This window comes from Cryphonectria parasitica (genome assembly GCF_011745365.1).
Source record: "Cryphonectria parasitica EP155 unplaced genomic scaffold M406scaffold_2, whole genome shotgun sequence".
NCBI lineage: Eukaryota > Fungi > Ascomycota > Sordariomycetes > Diaporthales > Cryphonectriaceae > Cryphonectria > Cryphonectria parasitica.
Genome location: NW_024468910.1, coordinates 3,801,285 through 3,820,141, shown reverse-complemented (window position 1 = coordinate 3,820,141; position 18,857 = coordinate 3,801,285). Strand labels below are relative to the sequence as shown.

General features: G+C 52.3%; 7 protein-coding genes across 7 annotated transcripts; 1 reads left to right on the top strand and 6 right to left on the bottom strand.

Annotated features, from left to right (window-relative positions):
* Positions 1 to 750: 750 nt before the first annotated feature.
* On the bottom strand, positions 751 to 1,895 carry M406DRAFT_45201 (family 53 glycoside hydrolase; the record flags this gene model as incomplete). The annotated part of the gene is made up of 2 exons (XM_040924269.1): positions 751 to 1,436; positions 1,523 to 1,895. The coding sequence occupies 2 exons, from the start codon at positions 1,893 to 1,895 to the stop codon at positions 751 to 753; spliced, it is 1,059 nt and encodes a 352-aa protein (XP_040780356.1).
* A 1,707-nt stretch (positions 1,896 to 3,602) lies between these two features.
* M406DRAFT_71941 (uncharacterized protein) lies at positions 3,603 to 4,874 on the bottom strand (the record flags this gene model as incomplete). Its single annotated transcript, XM_040925511.1, has 2 exons — positions 3,603 to 4,640; positions 4,773 to 4,874. 2 exons carry the CDS (start codon positions 4,872 to 4,874, stop codon positions 3,603 to 3,605), a joined length of 1,140 nt encoding a protein of 379 aa, XP_040779944.1.
* Positions 4,875 to 5,729: 855 nt separating this feature from the next.
* M406DRAFT_321100 (glutaredoxin) lies at positions 5,730 to 7,193 on the bottom strand. The gene is made up of 3 exons (XM_040919472.1): positions 6,380 to 7,193; positions 6,009 to 6,326; positions 5,730 to 5,945 (listed from the first exon to the last, which is right to left on the bottom strand). The coding sequence occupies exons 1-2, from the start codon at positions 6,858 to 6,860 to the stop codon at positions 6,010 to 6,012; spliced, it is 798 nt and encodes a 265-aa protein (XP_040779943.1). The 5' UTR covers positions 6,861 to 7,193; the 3' UTR covers positions 5,730 to 5,945; position 6,009.
* A 1,233-nt stretch (positions 7,194 to 8,426) lies between these two features.
* Positions 8,427 to 10,262, bottom strand: M406DRAFT_337295 (MFS general substrate transporter; the record flags this gene model as incomplete). Its single annotated transcript, XM_040921239.1, has 5 exons — positions 8,427 to 8,660; positions 8,725 to 9,100; positions 9,197 to 9,815; positions 9,879 to 10,026; positions 10,134 to 10,262. 5 exons carry the CDS (start codon positions 10,260 to 10,262, stop codon positions 8,427 to 8,429), a joined length of 1,506 nt encoding a protein of 501 aa, XP_040779942.1.
* A 688-nt stretch (positions 10,263 to 10,950) lies between these two features.
* M406DRAFT_321099 (amidohydrolase 2) lies at positions 10,951 to 12,127 on the top strand. The gene has a single exon (XM_040919471.1). The coding sequence runs from the start codon at positions 11,095 to 11,097 to the stop codon at positions 12,088 to 12,090; it is 996 nt and encodes a 331-aa protein (XP_040779941.1). The 5' UTR covers positions 10,951 to 11,094; the 3' UTR covers positions 12,091 to 12,127.
* Positions 12,128 to 12,303: 176 nt separating this feature from the next.
* On the bottom strand, positions 12,304 to 12,692 carry M406DRAFT_243966 (uncharacterized protein; the record flags this gene model as incomplete). Its single annotated transcript, XM_040916240.1, has 2 exons — positions 12,304 to 12,338; positions 12,362 to 12,692. Coding segments are annotated over 2 exons (366 nt in total), but the record flags the coding sequence as incomplete, so codon positions are not given.
* Positions 12,693 to 15,267: 2,575 nt separating this feature from the next.
* M406DRAFT_327386 (uncharacterized protein) lies at positions 15,268 to 16,960 on the bottom strand (the record flags this gene model as incomplete). The annotated part of the gene is made up of 6 exons (XM_040920198.1): positions 15,268 to 15,775; positions 15,883 to 16,278; positions 16,409 to 16,508; positions 16,571 to 16,607; positions 16,683 to 16,778; positions 16,853 to 16,960. 6 exons carry the CDS (start codon positions 16,958 to 16,960, stop codon positions 15,268 to 15,270), a joined length of 1,245 nt encoding a protein of 414 aa, XP_040779939.1.
* Positions 16,961 to 18,857: the final 1,897 nt, after the last annotated feature.

Genomic DNA, 18,857 nt, shown 5'->3' with positions numbered 1-18,857 from the left:
CCTCTCACCAAGGCTTGGCATCTCATATTTGACGGTGTGGACTGACCAAGATCTCAAAAACCTTGAGGAAAAGAGGGAAAGAAAGAGCCGTACGATGTTGCTAGGTGGCCAAGGTGAGACCGGTCGTCCCACCTGCCTGGGAAAACGGGTGTACAACCTCCATAACCAGGCTGCCTGATGAGGCATTGCAACGGGCGAGCGCCGTGAAACTCGATCCTCTGAGCGCCTGACATTCCTGCTCAGTTTTGTTGCTCAGGAAGAGATTCACGTGCTGGGTACGCAACTTTGGACCCTTTGGATATTCCTTTCCTTGCGTTGCACGAAAGCAAGCACGCAGGCTTCCTTAGCTTCATCCTGCACGGTTGAAACATTCCTTGCCTATCCTGCACTGCTTCCCTTTTCTCTCTCTCTCTCCCTCTCTTGATATTTCTGCTTGTTCTGCCGAGTACAACGTCACATCTTGGGATGCATATTCGAGCACTACAGGTGCATCAAACTCCTCCGCCATGTGGTCCAGGCAGGCAAAGGTGGGTGGGGAAGTTAAAACATGGCTAAGCCATGAATCCATTTATAACATCTTATGTGTTTATGCTACCGCGGAAGAGAAAAACATGTATGTACAGAGAAACACGCCTCACGGCAGGGGTCAATGAAAGCCCGCGAGCAAACACCAACAATAAAGATCATCATCACCAACCATGGACACCCGACCGGAGATGATTTTTCTTCTTCTTTTCTTTTCCTTTTTCTTTACAGGGACCCGAAGGTGGCCACGCTGGACAGGGCCTCACCCGAGGACGAGAACATGCAGTTGTCAGCACAGCTGCTGCCCAGGTTGGCGTTGTCAATCCAGGCAGGCTCCCAGTAGAACAGGCCCGAACCGCCCGAGACGTCCTCGACGACGGCGGTGACGTCCTTGAGCCAGGTGGACTGGCCGGCGGCAGAGAAGGGGATGCTGGTGGTGTCGGAAGGAAACGAGTACTCCGGGTCTGGGCACGAGGTGGGCCAGTTGGTCTCGGCGATGATGAGGTCCTTGCCCCAGGCGCTGTACATGTTCTCGAGGGTGGTCTGCAGGGCGGACAGGGTGGCTTCGTCCGAGTAGAAAGGATAGTACGAGACGCCCATGACGTCGAAGTCGGTGGAGGCCAGGGGTCCGGCGGCAAGGAGGCCCTCATAGAACCACTCCTGCAGGGACCAGTCCCAGCCGTTGGCCAGGTGAATCATGATCTGGGGCTGGGTGGTCAGGTCTGAGTCCTTGATACCCCAGGCCGCGCTATGCAGCAGGGTGGCCACGTTGTCGAAGCCTGCGGTCGACGCCTCGCCCGTGGGGAACAACAAGCCGTTGCTGATCTCGTTGCCGATGGAGATGATCTGCGGTGAAATGCCTGCCTCGGCGAAGGCATTGGACACGTCCAGGGTGTAGTTGTAGAGCTCCCCTAGAGACACAAAGAGAGTCAGTCAAGACAAATACTTGAGGGAAGAAGATAAGAGAGGGTGTTGAAAAGGGGACGAGTTAACGCACAAGACAGGTCAGCAATGGCTGTAGGCCAGCCACTGGGGATAGCCTGGTCACTCGGGTCCGCCCAGGTGTCGCTGAAATGCAGGTCAAGGTAGATACCCAAGCCGGCAGCCTTAGCACGCTTGGCCAGGGCCAGGTTGTAGTCAAGATCATAGCTGCCGTCGGACGGGTTGACCCAGATACGCTGGCGGACGGTGGTGACGCCCGCGCCGGCGAGGATGGTCTCAAGAGCCTCCGTGGTGCCCGAGGCAGTCTTGTAGCTGACGCCCGAAGCCTCCTCGACGGCCACGCTGGACCAGTCGACGCCGACGTAGGTCAGAGCCGCGGAGGCCATGGAGGCCCCGGCCAGGAGGGGTAGGACGGAGTTGGAAAGCATCGTTCTTTTCTCCTTGGTTGGTGGTGGTGGTTTTGTATATATGTGTGTGTGTGATATAGGAAAGAAAATAAGATATCTCCTTATAGTGAGTGAAGATGTTCAGACGAGAGAAACGAAAGACGGACCAGCCAGGATACTTGGCAGCTAAACCAATGAGAAGAATGAAGGAGAGTATCGAGAAAGGCAACAACAAAAACAATTCTTTCTCACAAACGCTTCCCCCTCGGGATGACAGCCGAAGGAGGGAGACGATGCTGGTTTTATCTATCCCAGAAAATAAAGTCCAGCCCAGCAAAGACCAATGCTTGTCACACCAAACACAAACAAACCCACCCTTCCCTCCTCCTCCCCTTGACTAGCAGCACAATCAAAACAACTTGGAGAAATCAACTTCCGTACGATATCCACACCACGATGAACGACATGGTCATGTCCGCTGTCCGTCATCCCGAAACCCCCCCCCCCCTGCGGGCGCCCCCCAGCCCTTCTCACCCCTCCCCTCAGCCTAACTACGGTACCACTAGTACGGTTCACATATTCATTATTATGATGCATACTCGTACCTACGGTGCAGCACCCCCTAGGAAAGTCGTAACTACAAGTACCATTCATAGAAATCCACAGTTACGAAATGGGGCATTGTTCCTTTTTTTTTTTTTTTTTTTTTTTTTTCCTTCTTTTAAACGAGAAATCGAACCCCCCATGCGACCAAACAAGAAACATCCCAAGCTCCCCTTCATTAACCCTAGGCGGGGCGCGCCTACCAAAAGGCGCAAGTGGAGAGGGAGCACGCCCGCCGGTTCGTCGAGGGTATAGCCGCGTCTACCCCAGATCCTCAGGGGGACGAGGCTCTGTTTGAAACGCCGATCCTTGGCCCTGCTGGGTGAACGGCCCCTGAATTTCCGTCCTGATGGGATCTCTCCGACAAGACATTTGTTTTTTTGTCTTCGTTTTTTCTTCTATTCTGAATTTCATAATATCATACATAATATTTACCGAGGCCTACGGAGCATGATCACCGAATATGACAGACAGACAGGCATACCATAGTACAGAGATGCGCGGCCCGATTTTATACTTTCGTCTCTTCTTTTTTCTTCCTTATATTCAAGAAAAATCAGGTTGATCATGTGTTTTAATTCATACTTCCCAAAGAGAGAGAAAGAGAGAAATACTGTCAAGCCATCGTCCTCCTCCTTGAGCCTCCATCCCCTGCCAGGCCCAGGTCGATCAATGTCATCATGAACTGTCAGAACATGATCGATCAGATGATGAGCCTGGTTCGGCGCGATCCGGGATGTCTGTGCCCAACTAACCCTTGTCATACTTGCCAGCTACCGCAGCCTTCCAGAAAACGACAGAAGCTCCTACCGCCTGAAGCCCCTTTCCTTTCCACGAGTAATCATACTTGTGAACGCAGGGGGGGGGGGGGGATAGGAAGAGAATGCTCAGACATAACCGGCCCAGAAAACCGCACCGTCTCGCCCTGACCGTTGACTGGCCTGTATGCTTCAACTTCGACCGTTTGATCGCAAACCGAATGCTCAAAATACAACGCTGTGCCGTGATGATATGCCGCTCTTTATGTTGGGTAAGGGCTTAAGGGAAAACCGAGACCGACCAAGAAGACTGCAATCCAACCAACGTACTGTGCATGTCTGTGTGTGTTCAAGGTGACGCCTCGACGCTGATCGAGGCAAGAGAAGCTCAGCCCTTGATGTCGTGCTCGACAGCAGCATAACCCTTCCAGCTCTTGCACTCAACCTCCTCACCCACAATGCGGTGCACTTCCTCCAGTGTATCGTTGGCGCCCCAGGTCGTCTCATCCCATTCCTCCTCCCCGTTCCTATTCTTGTTCTCTGCTATCTGCTCCCTCTTGGCCTCGACAAATCGCTGTCTCAGCTCATCCATGATGGTCATGTGCAGACCATCTGGTGCCCTGGCCTCATCTTCCCCCACAGCACCCCATCCCCATCCGCCACTCCACTCAAAGAACATGACCTCTTCTGTGCAGGCCCAGATCGCCGCCTTGACAAAGGAGTGCAGAGGGCCCCTGCCCCTCAGGAAGCCCCACAGGATGAACCCGCCGCCACGCAACAGCACCTCCTTAAAGGCCATCACGCGGGCGTGTCCCATGCCCGGGTCGCTCTCGAGGAGCCGCATGCAGTACCGTGCATAGCCCTTGGACCCCCCTGCCGCAAGCGTCAGCAGCCAGCAGAGAAGCCGCGTGGGGAGCGAGCGCAGCAGATCGATCTGGAGCTGGCGGAGCTGGCGCATCTTGCGGAAGTGCAACGCAAGCCTGGCGTTGTAGGCACTGAGCGTGTTAACTCCGGTGCTGCGGACGTCCGTCGTGCTGTCGCTCATCGTGTGCCAAGCCCGGGCTTTCACATCGCTCACGCCTCCGGCTTGGTCCAGTGATGGGTGGGCTGCGAGATCAGCAATCTGGTCCGTGATGTACAGCGCGTCTCGCAAGCCGGCCTTGAACTTTTCGAGCGACGCAAGGGAACCCAGACCCAGGGTATCAGGGCGGTCGGTGAGCATAAACCCGCCGCGGTCCAGGATCGAATCCACACGGTCCTCGCGGCGCTGGAGCTCCCGGACGGTATGGAGGGAGTTGCGCAGGGGAATAACGCATCGCTTCTCGTCCCTGGAGGTAAGCACAAGGCCGGTAGGAGGACTTATGTAGGTGGCGATCTTGGCCTTGGCAATGCTCTGCTTGTAGGAGTTGATGATCAGGTAGACGTGCTAAACAGTGTCCTGGTCAGTATACCTGTCGGCATCACACCGAAATTGGCCCCAGAAGAGGCTCTCTCCCATGACAAGACACCAAGCCATGAGTTACATGTGCTTTCGCCATCAGAGGGATTCCTGACTTACTTTGCATGTCTGCATCAGACTCGACAGCGTCTTCAAGTCGCAGTGCTCAGCAATTTCAAGAAGCAGGTCCTGACTGACCCGGTGACCTGCGGTATGTGCCATGGCGACAATAACAGTGTAAATCCTTCAAAGGAATACAGAGTATCAATGAAGAGGGGGCTGACAAGGTGATGGATGCTCTATTTAGCCCAAGAAGGTGATGATGGCTATGATTGGCGGTGGTGGTGGTGATGGTGGCGGGAGCAATGGCTGGTTGCTATTGGTGTGTTGGAATAACACTGAATGTAGTATATATTTGTTGTTGTAGTTGGGGTGCCATACCATATAGTCAGAGGAGGGCCCCTTGGCCAGGAAGTGGCCAGTGAATCACAGGTTAACTGTATTGAGCACCTTGATGGCTCCTTCACTGCTAACTGTGAGCGGTGGGCCTCTTCAGAATCATAGCTTGGCCTTGAAGAACTAGAGACTGAATCACTGCAGATATAGATGATGATTTTTTCAGTGGAAAAAGAGGGGACCTTGATGGTACTCAGTCAGCGTAATTCCCTGAATTTGCCATTGTGCTGAATGCTAATAACAGGCCGTTCACAGAAAGAGGGTGAGTCAATCGACAGCCTGTAAGGTGAGCCGCTGGTGAGAGTAATCTAGATGGTTCCTTGTACAGACCCAAAGTACCCACGTGTATAATAGCATTGTTTTTATGACTCTCTGTCCCCCTCTCTTTTTTTCTTCTTTTCTTTCTTTTTTTCTTCTCTTTCTGGTATAGCATGGAGGGGGTGATGGTCCAGCGAGTGCTGGTCACTTCCTGGGTCTCGTGCCTAGACTGTTGTCATGTGCTTGCTGAGACAAAACTGCATTTTCAGCTCGGGTTGAGGCTAGGTTTTGACTAGTCAATCTGGTCACCAGCCAGAATCGTCGAACACACTGGAAAGGGGAAGAGAAAAAAAAAAGACGAGTCTGAGGATTCTTGTTCGTATTGCAGAGGCATTGATAAATGCCATTAAACGATAGAAAGAGAAGACTGTGATTCGGACAGGGTTGTTTGCAATCATGAGAAACCCGGAGCCACAACAACAAAATTGACCAGAAATGATTGCAGGAGTGCATGTTGTGAGGACAAACATTGAAGCAGTGTAGAGACTTTTTGTGTGTTGCGTTTCGCCTTCTTGACTACTTATGCAAGATTAATGGTCACCAAACAAGGATCCTATTTGTCCACAGGTGGCTGTTGATTACCTCATATTTCCTTAACGCGGTCTTTGACCTCAAGACTCTTTCCTCCTACAGACCCAAGTGTTCGGATCTTGTCCACAAGCTCATCCTTCTGGTCCATGGCGAGGATGTCATCAGAGCCGCCGATGCTTATGCCATTGATGATGATGTTCGGTACGGTTGTCCGGCTGGTCATTTTGCCCAGCTTCTCTTGTATCTGCTTGCCCAGGGGGTGTATGTCGAGCTCAACAACGTAGGGCTCAGGGGTGATGTTGTATTTGTCAAGCAATACAGCCTTGGCCCTCTTGGAGTATTGACAATATGTCTTGGAGAAGATGATCACTGTACACCTCGTCAGTATACAGTCTCGACTGTATGTGGCCAGACGGTCTCACCAGGAGACTTCTTGAGGATCTCGTTGAGGGTCGTCTCGACCTGATGATCCTCCTCCGTCTCCTTGTTCCCAGCGCTATCCCCACCAGCCTTGTCGCCAGACAGCTTCTTCTGGCCACCTGCTGAGCTGCCCACCCCAATGACCTGCTCTGGCTTCTCAGGCTTCATCACCTTGGCATTGGCTGAGTCCTTTGCCTTCTGCTCAGCAGCCTCCAGGCGTGCCCGCATGTCCTTGGCCAGCTGCGCGTCGTCCTCCTCCTCACTTTTGGAGCTGCCTGTACCCTTGTTTGTATTGGACACTGCCTGGGCTGCACCCTCACCATGTGCTTTGTCGAGGCCCTCTCTTGTCTTCTTCCAGAAGTCGTTGAATGTCCTGCTGTCTACCTCTTCTGATGCTCTAAGCTGGGATGTATAGACAAGGGTTATGACAACTGCAGCAATGACACCTATAAAGAGCAGCCGCAGCCGCCTTGTGGAAGGCATGGTGGGCTGTTTTCCCGGGGGGGGGGGGGGGGTTGACGCGCAGTGGCGGCTAAGGGTGGATGAGTTCGCCGTGGGACCAGTCGTTTGTCGGGGTCGCACAGGACGAGATGGAGGAGAAAGAATGTCGAGGCGATCTGGGGAGCACCTTGCGCAATGTCTGCGGGGTACGCCGTCACACTGAAGGGAGTGTCGGCTGTGCTGTGTGCCTTTCTCTCTCTCTCTCTCTCTCTCTCTCTCTGAGCTGCCGTTGAATACAAAGAAAAAGGAATGGGGCGGCGAGTGCTCCCTCGGTAGCTTGCAAGGGAAGTTTCGTAAGCCTGGAATGAAGCCCGCAGCGAAGTGATTGGGTTGGTCGCAATCAAATAGTTGGGGGCAGTTGTCAAGGGTCCAACCAGTGGGCAAATAGGTGTAACTTCGATGTTTCTTCGATCGCAATGTCGTAAAGGCTGGGTATTATCGGTCGTGTGTCGTCGCGAAAACGGCAAAGAGTCCGGTTGCGAAGGGTCTAATTGAAGAGGGGAACGGGGAGAAAGAATTCTGATCCAGTTGCGTGTAATAATCGGCAGACGTTTTCTGCGTGTATCCTTCGGGTATGCTCTGGTGCGGTTCTGGTGGAAGTTGGTGATGTGAAGCTCGTCCAGAATGTTTTAAGGGCAGAAAAGAAGGGAGAGCTTTAAGCTACACAGCAGACGGAGCGCTTGCTGCATATCGCGTACAGTGCAAGTGCAGCGCAGTGTTAGCGCCCCCTTCGAGTAGCCCCATGCAGTTTGGCGGCGTCGTGTGGGGCAGAGCCGATGAGGTCAACCCACTCAACAAGCTGCGACCCGCGACGTCCACGCACTATCGTTTTGGAAAGCATCACTGTAGCATGTGGCGTGTCAGACGATCCGAACATTGACAAAACGCCCCATCAAAATTCAGCCCTGCAGCGCACCATACAGTCAGAGCGCAGACACCGACATTTCCCTCCCACAGCTGTCTGTCAGTCGATGATTCACCGCAGGTTCGGATTTACAGCAAAACACTGTAGTCTTAGTTGTTGCAGTGGTCGTCGATCACAATTGCCGCTTCCGCCGCATTGCGTGGCCCACAGCGTCACAGCAGTCCTCTCCCGGGTTTGTTTTGTTTGGCAATTTGCTTGCTACCAGCTGACGTATCTTGGTCTGGATGACAGCTTTCTCGTGCAGACCCTCCTTCACATTGTGGCTGCGTGGCTACTGATGAAGATTAATGGGATTCGAAAAAGAGTGAAGCAAGCTCGGGCTCGCTCTTCCTGGAACGTCTCTACTGCGGATGCAACAATAGCTGTTGACTCCAAACTGCCCGTTTGGCGGGGAGAACAAATCATCGATATGGCATACAGGGAAGTCCTAGCCCTTCAATGAACCAGACAGAACAAGGCCCACAAGACCAGAATTCTCAAGACAGGCACATCCAGTGGCAGGGCCGATGATGTTCCTGAAATAAAGGGCAAGACGCATGCAGGAGTGGGTTTCTGCACGGACAGAGAGGGCTGAACAATGCACGACAGACAGGTAGCTTGATTTTTGAAGCTGGACGTCCGCATCAGTGAAACGCAACGCTCGCCATGGGCCCAAAGCGCCCCGTGAAGGCTCTGATCCTCCTCCCGAAGACAAACAGCACCAGAGAAAGTGACAAGATGATATATGCGACCCCGACGAGCTCTCCAAAAGCGTGTCTCACACCTTGCTGCTTGATCCACACGGAGATGTAGGTCGATATCAAACAGCCAATCACATTGCGAACAATGAAAACGATGACGATTGTCTCGCCCGCAATCTGTTTGTGTAGGGACAGTCAGCACATGCTCCGACAACACCACGAAAGCACAGGAAAGGCTCACAGGTCGGTATGCATCGACGGCATAGGTAATAATGATGTTGGCAGCGGCCGTCGCGCCGAAGCCTTCCATGCCATACCCGACAGCAGCTCCACCCCAGCTGTCCTGGGCCGCAATGACCAGCCCATACAGCAACATGCCCATGGGACCCACGACTGCTGGGATGATCATAGCTGGCAGTCGAAACTCAGGCTCAGGATGCTCGCTTCGTCGTGCCGTCATCCGCGTGGCTATCAGGTCGATAAGTCGACCGCCGGCGAAGAAGGAGAGGAGAGACCCGATAAAGCCAGAGATGGCCAGCAGCCCGACACTGTGCAGGGTCCAGTTCCATGGTGCAGCTGTAAAGGTCTGCGAGGCCACGAGCTGCACAGCGATGTTACTATCCGTTGAGAGTCAGCGTGCACAGCAACAGTGAGAAGCATAGAAGAAGGGCAGAGAGGTGGGGGAAGGAGAATGCGGACAGCAGCAAACTTACCATCCAATAAAAAGGCCACATATAAGGCCAGCAATCAGGACCGGTGGATATGCGACCAACAGCACAGTTCGTGCAACCCAGCCGAAGAAAGAGGCGTGCTGATTGTAGCCAATTGTGAAGCCCAGGGAGGCAAGCCAGCTTCTCCTTGGCGCATATGCAGACGCAGGAGCCTCGAGGTCTCGGCCCTCTGGCCCTACGACATATGCAGTCTCCTTGAGGAGAAACAACGCCACAAAGAATGTCGCTCCCGAGACGATAGCCATTACACCGCACATCCACTTCCAGCCAAGGTACTGTGTGATGTACGCATTGAACAAGGGCCCTAGAAAGGCACCACAGGAGAGGGCCAGGGAGAAAAACATCATCCCATGGCCTCGCTCGTGAAAGAAGAACAGCTCAGCAACGACACTAGGAACTGGTGCATCTGCAGCTGCCGTGAGAAACCCGCCGACAATGCGCGAGGCAAGGAGGCTCCCATATGTCGTGGAGTAAAAACCCCATACGTTGGTCACGCAGAGGAAGACCAGGCTAGCGAGGTAGCCTGGCCTCTTCCCGATAATACGGATCAGGGGCATCCAGACCAAGGCGCCAAAACCCATGAAGAGCACCTGCAATGATGCTTTTGCCTTGTCATCAGCAAGTGACAAGCCAGGGAACGGGTGGAGGGAGTCCAGGGCCTTACTCAAGTAACTCGCCTCAGTCGAGCTCTTCTTGAATTGCTTGATGATCGCCTGTACGGCCACCGTGAACGCGGACGAGTTCATGAACGCCAGAAATGTGAACCAGCAGATCACCAGGTATGTTGTGTACTTGTCCCATTGCGACCAGTTCTGTCATAATCGTAAGGTTTTTCTGAGCAACCAGCGTGCACACACACACACACACACACACACACACAAGGTCCAGGCGAGTGCCAAGCCCGGGGGGGGGGGCTTACCAGCGGCTCGTTTGGATCATTCGAGGGCTGTGGTCGCAGTATGATGCCCTTGCTGTTCTTTTTCCCCGTAACGATATCCTCTTCAGCGACTTCTCGCTGGACGGTCTTCGGTTTCTGAGATTCATCCATGGCGGTGGTTATGACCGCGCGGTCTAGATTCACGGCGCTCCGTTCTGCAGAAGACAGACCAGGACGGCGTTTGCGAGAAGCGCCAACAGTCTCGGACCGCTGAAATGTCGTGCAGTCCACCATGTACTACTGTTATTACTTTCAAGTCAAGACTGGCAAGGTCAGCTGGAAAGATCCTTTTCCTATTGGAGGTCACATGAATTTCTCTCTGCTCTCTTTATTCTTTCTCTCCCCTCTCCTGACGGAAATAAAGCAACCCCAATCTTCTTCCCCGCGACCTATCAAGGCACAGGCTCTCGTGGCCAATGACGAAAAGCTTGGAAGTTATCGGCCAGGTTCTCCTCACTGCTGTGCCGTACCCCCGAGATTGGTTCGGGCCAGTCAGGAGTGTGGGCGATGCAGGGACTTTGGAGCAGATGCGACCACAGACAGTACTTTAACCATTGTATTAACTACAGTAGTGGATCCTTGTTGTACGGCTGGCTGTAATCCCGGTCGGCCTTCGCCATCCGTATCTTGAGCTGTCTCGGCGGCTCTGCTGGCGCCGATAACCTGCCGAGAACGTTCCGAGGGCAAGCCGTGAAAACTGTCAGGTTAATTGCTTGTACGCAACCCACCTTGAGTATGTGTATTGCTTGTTATGAAGAGGTGATGGAATATAACAAGGAACGAGGCGGACGGTAATGATGGAGGCCACTCTGGTCATCTAATCTTGAACACTCACACTCTCTCGATCGTCGTTGATCGCTAACAGATAGCAATACGAACCATCATCTGCTTCCCTCTGTCGCACCAGCTTTTCGCCCGCACTTCTCTCGAAAGCAAAAAGAAAATGTTACCACCCTTCATCTCTCTCGAGGAGCACTTTGCCCGCGTTACGTCCTATACCAAGGAAGCATCCGGCATAGGGGAGAACTTCTTCGCCGATGCCCTCCGTCGCCTCCCGGATGTCGGCCCCCTCCGGCTGCAAAGTATGGACGACAACAACGTCGTGCGGCAGGTCGTCTCTCACGTCCCCATGGTCCTCACGCTGCAGCAGGCCAGCGCCGTCAACGACCAGCTCGCCGAGGCGTGCAGGGCACACCCAGATCGCTTCTCGGGCTTCGCCACCCTGCCGATGGCCACGCCCGAGGCCATCGCCGCCGAGCTGACGCGGTGTGTGCAGGAACTGGAATTCGTCGGGACTCTGGTTGGAAACCACGCCTACGGCACCTTCTACGACGGCCCCGCGTACGATCAACTCTGGGCCGCGGCCGAGGCACTCGACGTCCCCGTCTACCTGCACCCGGCGGAGCCGAGTCAGGCCATGAAAGACGTCCTATACACAGGCAGCTTCTCGGCTACAGACAGCACCCTGCTGGGGACGTTCGCATACGGCTGGCACGCCGAGGTCGCGACGCACGTCCTGCGCCTCTTCGCCGCGGGGGTGTTTGACAGGTTCCCGCGGCTCAAGGTGATCGTGGGCCACTTTGGCTCGTCCCTGCCCATGTTTGTCGACCGTGTGGCCTGGAGCGAGACGCTGGGTGGCTTCAAGGACCGGCAGAGGAACTTCAAGGCCGTGTATGCTGAGAATATCTGGATTACTACGAGTGGCGTCTGGAGTCTGGACCCATTGGCGACCATCTTGAGGAATACCAAGATTGATCACATACTGTATAGTGTGGATTACCCCTTCACCTCGAACGAGAAGGGCTTGGCTTTTATGCGGAGCCTGCAGGAGAGTGGGCTGGTGGACGAAGAGCAATTTGCCATGATTGCGTATAAGAATGCGCAGAAGTTGCTCAAAGTTGAGTATAAAGGAGGTGCTCCTTTCTTCAGGCTCGAGTAGAACATAATTACTTGAAATGGTGATGCTGTTCATACAGGTGCCAGCAGTTGACTTTAAATTGTCTTGCAAAGAAACAAAAGCTTGCGATAGCGTTTTCTGGTGATCTCATCTGATCTCCCTCTCCCATCGGCTCGAGTATTTGCTCCACAATCTGTTCTTCAAGCTGTGCGACCTGATTGTATAGAATAAACACATCACCACCCCTCAGTCGTAGCAACACTCATAGGTCTTTCCGCCAGGGCAATAACCTGAACAAGTTTGCTGTCAGAACATGAAAATAATGACTTTCTGGTGTGTATTGGGGGGGGGGGTGGGGGGGCCATCTGACCAGGTTTATAAGTCCCAGCACAGCCAAGATTATTCCAGGAGCAGTAGGAGGAGCCGCCACAAGGATCAGTTGACGCTGATTTCTCAAGGCCGACCACACAGCACTTGATATTGTTCGGGTCATTGGGACAGCCCCCAGTGATATAGGAGCCGCCGTAGTCACTGCAGGTGGCTGTGGAGATGCATATTCCGTACTCGAGGTACTCGCCCGTCGCTGTGCCGGAACAGTGGCCGTCGATCGTGGCCAAGGTCGTGAGAGGGAGCAAGGAGAGAATGAGGTAGGAGGAGTGCATTTTGTGCTAGTGTGGTGTTGCTTTTTTGGAAGAGAGGTTGGAAATTGTCTCCGTCTGGACGAAGGTCCTGGGCTGGATTTCGGGTTACACCTTCTCTACACTTGAGGTGGGACGGGTCCATGGTTTATATGTAAGTTTGGGTCAAGCTCTGGGGCTGCTTTTGCACAGAACGTAGCCCATGAATACTTTTCTGTTTTCATTACCTCACAATATCACAATCTCAATCCTTGCGCTCTGTATAAAGTGAGCTATTGAATGTTGTAGACCAACGAGATCTCATAGGATGCTTGTATGCTGCCCACCTCAATTTCGGACCGGTGTGCACCTCAAAGGGTTCGTGGCTAGCCTCATGGGATATGAATTGGACTACAGCCCTAGTCCTATGTACGTCTTACGCGTGATAGTATCAAAACGGCCTGAAAATTCTCCCGGGAGTCGGTCATTGTCGCTCTGCTTCAATGTGTTGATGCCGATAACTTGCATGGCCCTGCTCCTCTTTGCTTTATAGAGCATGGTCGGAAGGATCAACGTGACTTGGTTTTTCCCTAGAATTCTTTCACGATGATGAGGTCAACAGGTGATGCTCAGTCCCAGAAGACAAGCTAGGCCCTATGAGTGTTTCCCAGAAATATCGAAGTGGAATCTCCAGGATCACAAGCGAAGGTATCATCACTCCGACACGTATTGTACGTTTTGCGTAAAATTGTATACTTAAGCAAGCTGTGTGCACAATTTCCCTTAAAGTCGTACTTTCCTTGTATGATTTCTTCCACCGAAAGCTCATAGATACATCACAGATTCGTAAAATCACTTCGAGTGACTAGTAAAACCCTTGCCCGACACAACTAGTCCCGGAAGTCGGCCTTCCTTCGTCGGCCATAGGCTACATTTGGTACACAAAACGGAGAATCATCACGTGTGGTCAGAGTCTTTTCATTTTCATTGGTCTAGCGATGGCTTCTCCGCGTTTCTCAGCCTCATGCACAGAGGCGGTTCCTCGTACTTTGCCCTCGCGTCGTAGCTGCCCTGTCAAACAACAACCTTAATTTCTCACCTGCAGAAAATGTGAACGACAGAAAGCCAAGGCCGCGCTACTCATCTTACGTGACTGAATCATGCACTATCACATATTTGAAGCAGTTCAAGCTAACTCATTGCATGAAGAAGGTGCCTGGAGGCAACACCTTGAGCCCCAGTGGCATTCGGGCTCATGTGCTGCCAAGGAAAGGTTCGGAGCCAAGATGAGGCTGGAACCGACCCTTCGACTGGTCTCTTTTGATTGACTCCCCCCCCCCCCGGTGCTAATGACATTGCGCAGTCTTATTACTGACCAATAAACAGCAAACTAGTTTGCAGTGGGGTGCTATGCTGCTTACCATCCTGACATACGCCTCCTCCTCCACCCCCCATATCGCGGATCTAGCATCATGCCTGTGGTCTTCAACAAGAGCCTAAGCAACCTAATGACATGTACAAATCGCTATAATAAACATCTACTCGCTGTATGTTGGTAATAGCTGCCCATGTCGGACTTCGCTTAGCCTTGCTGGTGTGTTCGTTGTTGGCTATGCCTGGTCTGGGCCTCGGTCAGGGTGCGGTTCTTGGCAGATGAGTGGCTGACATTTGGAGCGCCAACTGCGCAGTTGAGCATATGTGCTAGTAGTCCTATGCGGGGTCAAGTGAGCGTCTTTCTCGTCAATCAATTCGAAGACCCTGGTACAGATTTGTCTGGCCGTCGTAATTGTTACGTGCTGAGAATGAGCTCTTTTTCAACATCTCAGCTTGGTAGTCCACGATCAGGGAATGTATGCGACAGCTAAAAGGAGTGACCACTCCCAACTGACTGGAAATGGCTGTGGCCTATGTAGCTGCGTAGGTCGGACTCACACAGGATGTACCTAGGTACGACACCAGGGCGACAGTAGACTGACGCGTCACATCCAGCCTGTATGTAATCCCTCCAATATTTTTCTGGCGATACCATTCTATTTGTCTCGCAGAAGGCTCCTCTCACTATTGTGTTGAGACCCCGCCCGTTGTCAGGTCGGGATGGACCAATGGACTTATACGCCTGGACCCACAGTAGCCCGATTGGGCAATGCTCTAGTATCCCACATAGTTCGGCATAATTGCTAAATCTTCAATAGAATCGTGCACGTTCTACCTAAATGAATAAAAAGCAGACTGCGAGCTCAGGAAGCCGGTATCCAGTTGCAGTTGACTCGGAAGAGGCTGCACCTTCACTGTGATGCAATAGCGTGTCTTGTAAACCAGCAGACACGGTCTTGATCTTTCTGATTCGGCGAAGAGGATAATTGCTCAAGAAGGCCATCGGCAGTACACAGATTGGCTATTACACAGTACTTTTGTATGTAGAGACTAGCGATACAATCGAGGAAAACACTTGACACTGAGTCTGCGTCTCATCGCTCCTAATTTTATTTTAGCCCTGATTTGAACGGGCCAGCCATAGCATGCTCGAGGATGAGCATGACCATTGCGCGTCCCTGCCACATAGCAAACAGCGGTACACCGTACAACGAAGGAAAATAAAAGGTCAATGCTTCTGTATGAGAATTTCCTTGCTCATACTGGACACGCTGAGAGAGCTCTTGAGCCTAGTATGAGACTTGCTGTTGGTTGCTCCGCCTTTTGATCCACTGATGTTGAAATCGCCCTGATCATTGTCTGTACCCTGACCACCGCTTTTGTTCGACTTGAGAGTCCCCAACGCAACCACTTCTGTCGTGGCCGAGGGGGTCTTGGTGAAATTCGTCGGCCACTGGGACTTGCGCTTCGAGGTTCCGTTGTCGTTGTAGAGCTGGTCAAAGCCCGAGCCGCTGGTCACCCTGATTTCCACCTCCCGTGTGATGAGAATCTTGTCGAGGTTCTCCCGCAGGTGCGGCCAGAAGACCGGCAGGGCCGCCACGATCGTCGCGACGTTGATTTCGATGATGGATAGGCCGATCGATGTGGCTCCGTAAAAGCTCGGGTCGAACTCGGGTTTCGTGGAGGCTCTGTTGTTGACAACGACGCCAAAACGGACGATGGAGCATGCCAGGACTCTGGAAGACCTTGTCAGCAAATATATTTAGGCCCCCCGTCTTCCTCTGAGTGGAAGTGAGGGAAAGAAAGAAGACTTGTCAGTGGCGTTGGATAAGTGACAACTTACACTGCTCCCACCACATAGAGCCCGATAAGTGCCACGCGCGATTTCTTGTCCACTCCTTCCTCCTTCCCCATTCCCCATGTGGACAAGGGAATAGAGAGCACAGCAATGTCCAGAGTCATGTTCAGAGTTGCATGCGAGATGTACGTTCCCACAAACACATCGATGTCTTGTGACCCATATGCATACCGCACGGCAGTCTCGGTTGAGTTCCAGAGGCCCGAGATGGGAATGCATGGCACCCAGGCCAGGAAACTGTAGGTAAGTCCCCAGAGCGCGGCCGCTATGATGAGTCCGATGGTGAGATGCCTACGTCTGTCCATCAGCGCCAGATGAGCGTGCTCTTGGAACAGCCGGAGGTATTGTGTAAGCAGAGACAGTTTGACGAATGTGAGAGCCCTGTTTTGTTGTTGGTCAGCACAAGCGACAGGTCCCATATCCACTAAGACTAGATGCTGATCGAATGATGTATCGAGAATGGGGATACTTGAATGTGCCGTTAATGCACGAGTACGAGGACAGGACTGACATGTTGTATGTGCCATTTGCCCACCAGAACACCTGGCTAAATCTTACGATACCATCGTCGCCGAGAAGCACGAGATGTTTGCCCAGTCCGGCATTCACCACTTCAGTAGCAGTCAGTAAATATTGCGCAGAAGGCCAGAAACCATGCGCGACAGAAACTTACAAACAAGCGAGCCAACCGTCGCCACCCATGTTGATAGCTGTTCATCTTGGTTAGCAAGCCGCAGATGCTGAGTTGATGTGCCCGCCAGAGCACATGCGACCATTTGACATACAAAAAGCATGATGATGAAAGCGTCATCAATACCAGGACAGCATGTCACGAAGAATCTGACATATAACCGAAGGCCCGTACAGATTGTCATGAGTGCCTATAAGGTTGGTCAGCATTGCCGCCACGCCGAAACCTGGGTCCAAGAAGTGGAATAAATAAAACAAAACATACCAAACATCCAATAGCGACCCCATACATGGCCGCCGGATGGTTGAAAAACGGCGTCGGAGCATCGAGGTTGTCGACGGTCCCTATGGACGCAAACAGAGATCCAGTCATAATTGCCAGATGTGATGTTTTCACTCCCGTCTTCTGGATTATCGTAATGGAAATTCGTCGGCTGAGAACTGGAATGGCGTCCACGCCCAAAGAAAGAAGCCTGAGGCTGAGGAATATAACTTGGAACCGGCCTGCTCACCAGACGGAACGTCTCTGTAAAGGGGGATTTGGGTTCAAAAACGCATCCTGGCCAGCAAGTGCACATTCAAAGGTTCATGATAGCCTTACGTAGAACTACGAAACAGACATCCCTCCCGTCAGGGAGAGCTGGGCCATCAGATCTTTTGTTTCTCGAACCGATGTGTTGAGCCCCACCCTGCAACCGTTGCAATGAATGATCCAGGAGGTGACCCAGCAGGCGGGCATCTGCGCTGAGGGGGCTTTAGCTCTCGTCAAAGAAGATGGATCGTCGAGGCTCATATCCACAAGGGCACCAGGTCTTCAACCAGGTTGAAGCGATAGGAAGCAGGGGCGGTTGGTCCGATTTAGGTATAAAGCAAGCTTCGAGATCTCTTTTTCTCTCCCATCTGCTGCTCCACCGGTTTAGTTCCCGACCACATGGCGGAGTCTTTTGCAAATCCCATCGTTTCAATCCTCGCTTATAATCCGCTTTATCCATGTCGCCAAAGAAATCTTATTTTCCAATAAACCGTCATATCGCGACTCGTTTCCGTTCTAGGGTTTTGTGCTACTGGGGTCCGCTATTATCAGGGCACTTGAAACGGGGGGGAAATGCAGCTCCGCGCGCTGCCAACAGGAAAAAAAAGTCCGGTGTACCCCCTGAGGAGGCTGACTGGAAAGTGGGGTGAGCTTGCGAAGAGATATCGGCAGAGGCTCGAACAGCACTGAAAAGATTATACATGGGAAATCTTTATAGAGTGAGGTCCTTGACTCCATTTTGTTCTAGCTGTCACTGGGTGGCGAAGACTTAAGTGCATAGTGGGGTCATCTGTGTTTACCTACATAGTATTATGATACAGTTTATATAGTATAGTCTATAGTACATTTTATTGTACAGTTTATTGTACAATGTACTATGGTTTCGTACTGAAAAAACTAGTCGCGTACTTTGTGGCCGTGCGTCTTGAGTGCACTTGTACCTCCTCGATGGTATCTTGTCACTCAAATACTAGTAGGTCGCTGCGAAAGAAGCTCTACAGAACCTGCCTGGGATGACCAATATTACCCATCTAACCATAGTAATGCTACAGTGCATCTGAGGGAAGATCATTGGAGTTGCGTCGCAGGCCGAAACGCATGATCAATCATCGCGGAGAAGTGGATTTGGTTCCTTCGGGTAAAAGTATATCACCCACTGCCTGTCTTAGGTCCGTGTTCTATAAACCCCAGTCAGTCCTTGCAACGAGCACAGCCAACGGGAGATTAACAAAAGCCTGAGCACGACTCAGGAACTAGTTCACCGCCCGTATATGACAGCATGTTAAATTCACCAACTGTTATGTACCATGGTATGAATGTGTCCGGCAGTTGCTCTTTCAGCATAGCTCGAGAATGCTGGGCCCTGTCCTTGAAATAGGTTTGATGTGCCATGTCCAGAGCGGATGTTCATAAAAAGAATAAACATGCATGACCCTGCGTCTTGAAAACTACACTGTCAGCCGTCCATCCGAGGAGTCTCTCTCTTGAGACTGTGCAAAAGTGATTACGCAGGCTGATAAACTGCAGTCTTTGTTGCTTATGGCATTTGGGGTTTTTCGATAACGGTCTCACAATGAACAATCCTCAATGCTGAGGCGCGAGGACCAATCGTCATACACAACGCGGTCTTGACGAGTGTTTTCATGCCCCCTCTCGTACTGACTCCCCTGCGCAATTCCAGCCCCCAATCCATGCCTGCGTAATTGCTGCTAACGCGTTCTCCAGCCGAGCCACGGAA

What these genes read in the sequence shown, in the direction of transcription:
- M406DRAFT_321100 (XM_040919472.1), bottom strand. Translation starts at nt 6,860, where the DNA reads ATGCCTTCCACAAGGCGGCTGCGGCTGCTCTTTATAGGTGTCATTGCT. An exon ending in GATCCTCAAGAAGTCTCCTG is followed by an intron (nt 6,327 to 6,379) that starts GTGAGACCGTCT and finishes CGAGGTGTACAG; the next exon opens with TGATCATCTTCTCCAAGACA.
- M406DRAFT_321099 (XM_040919471.1), top strand. Translation starts at nt 11,095, where the DNA reads ATGTTACCACCCTTCATCTCTCTCGAGGAGCACTTTGCCCGCGTTACG.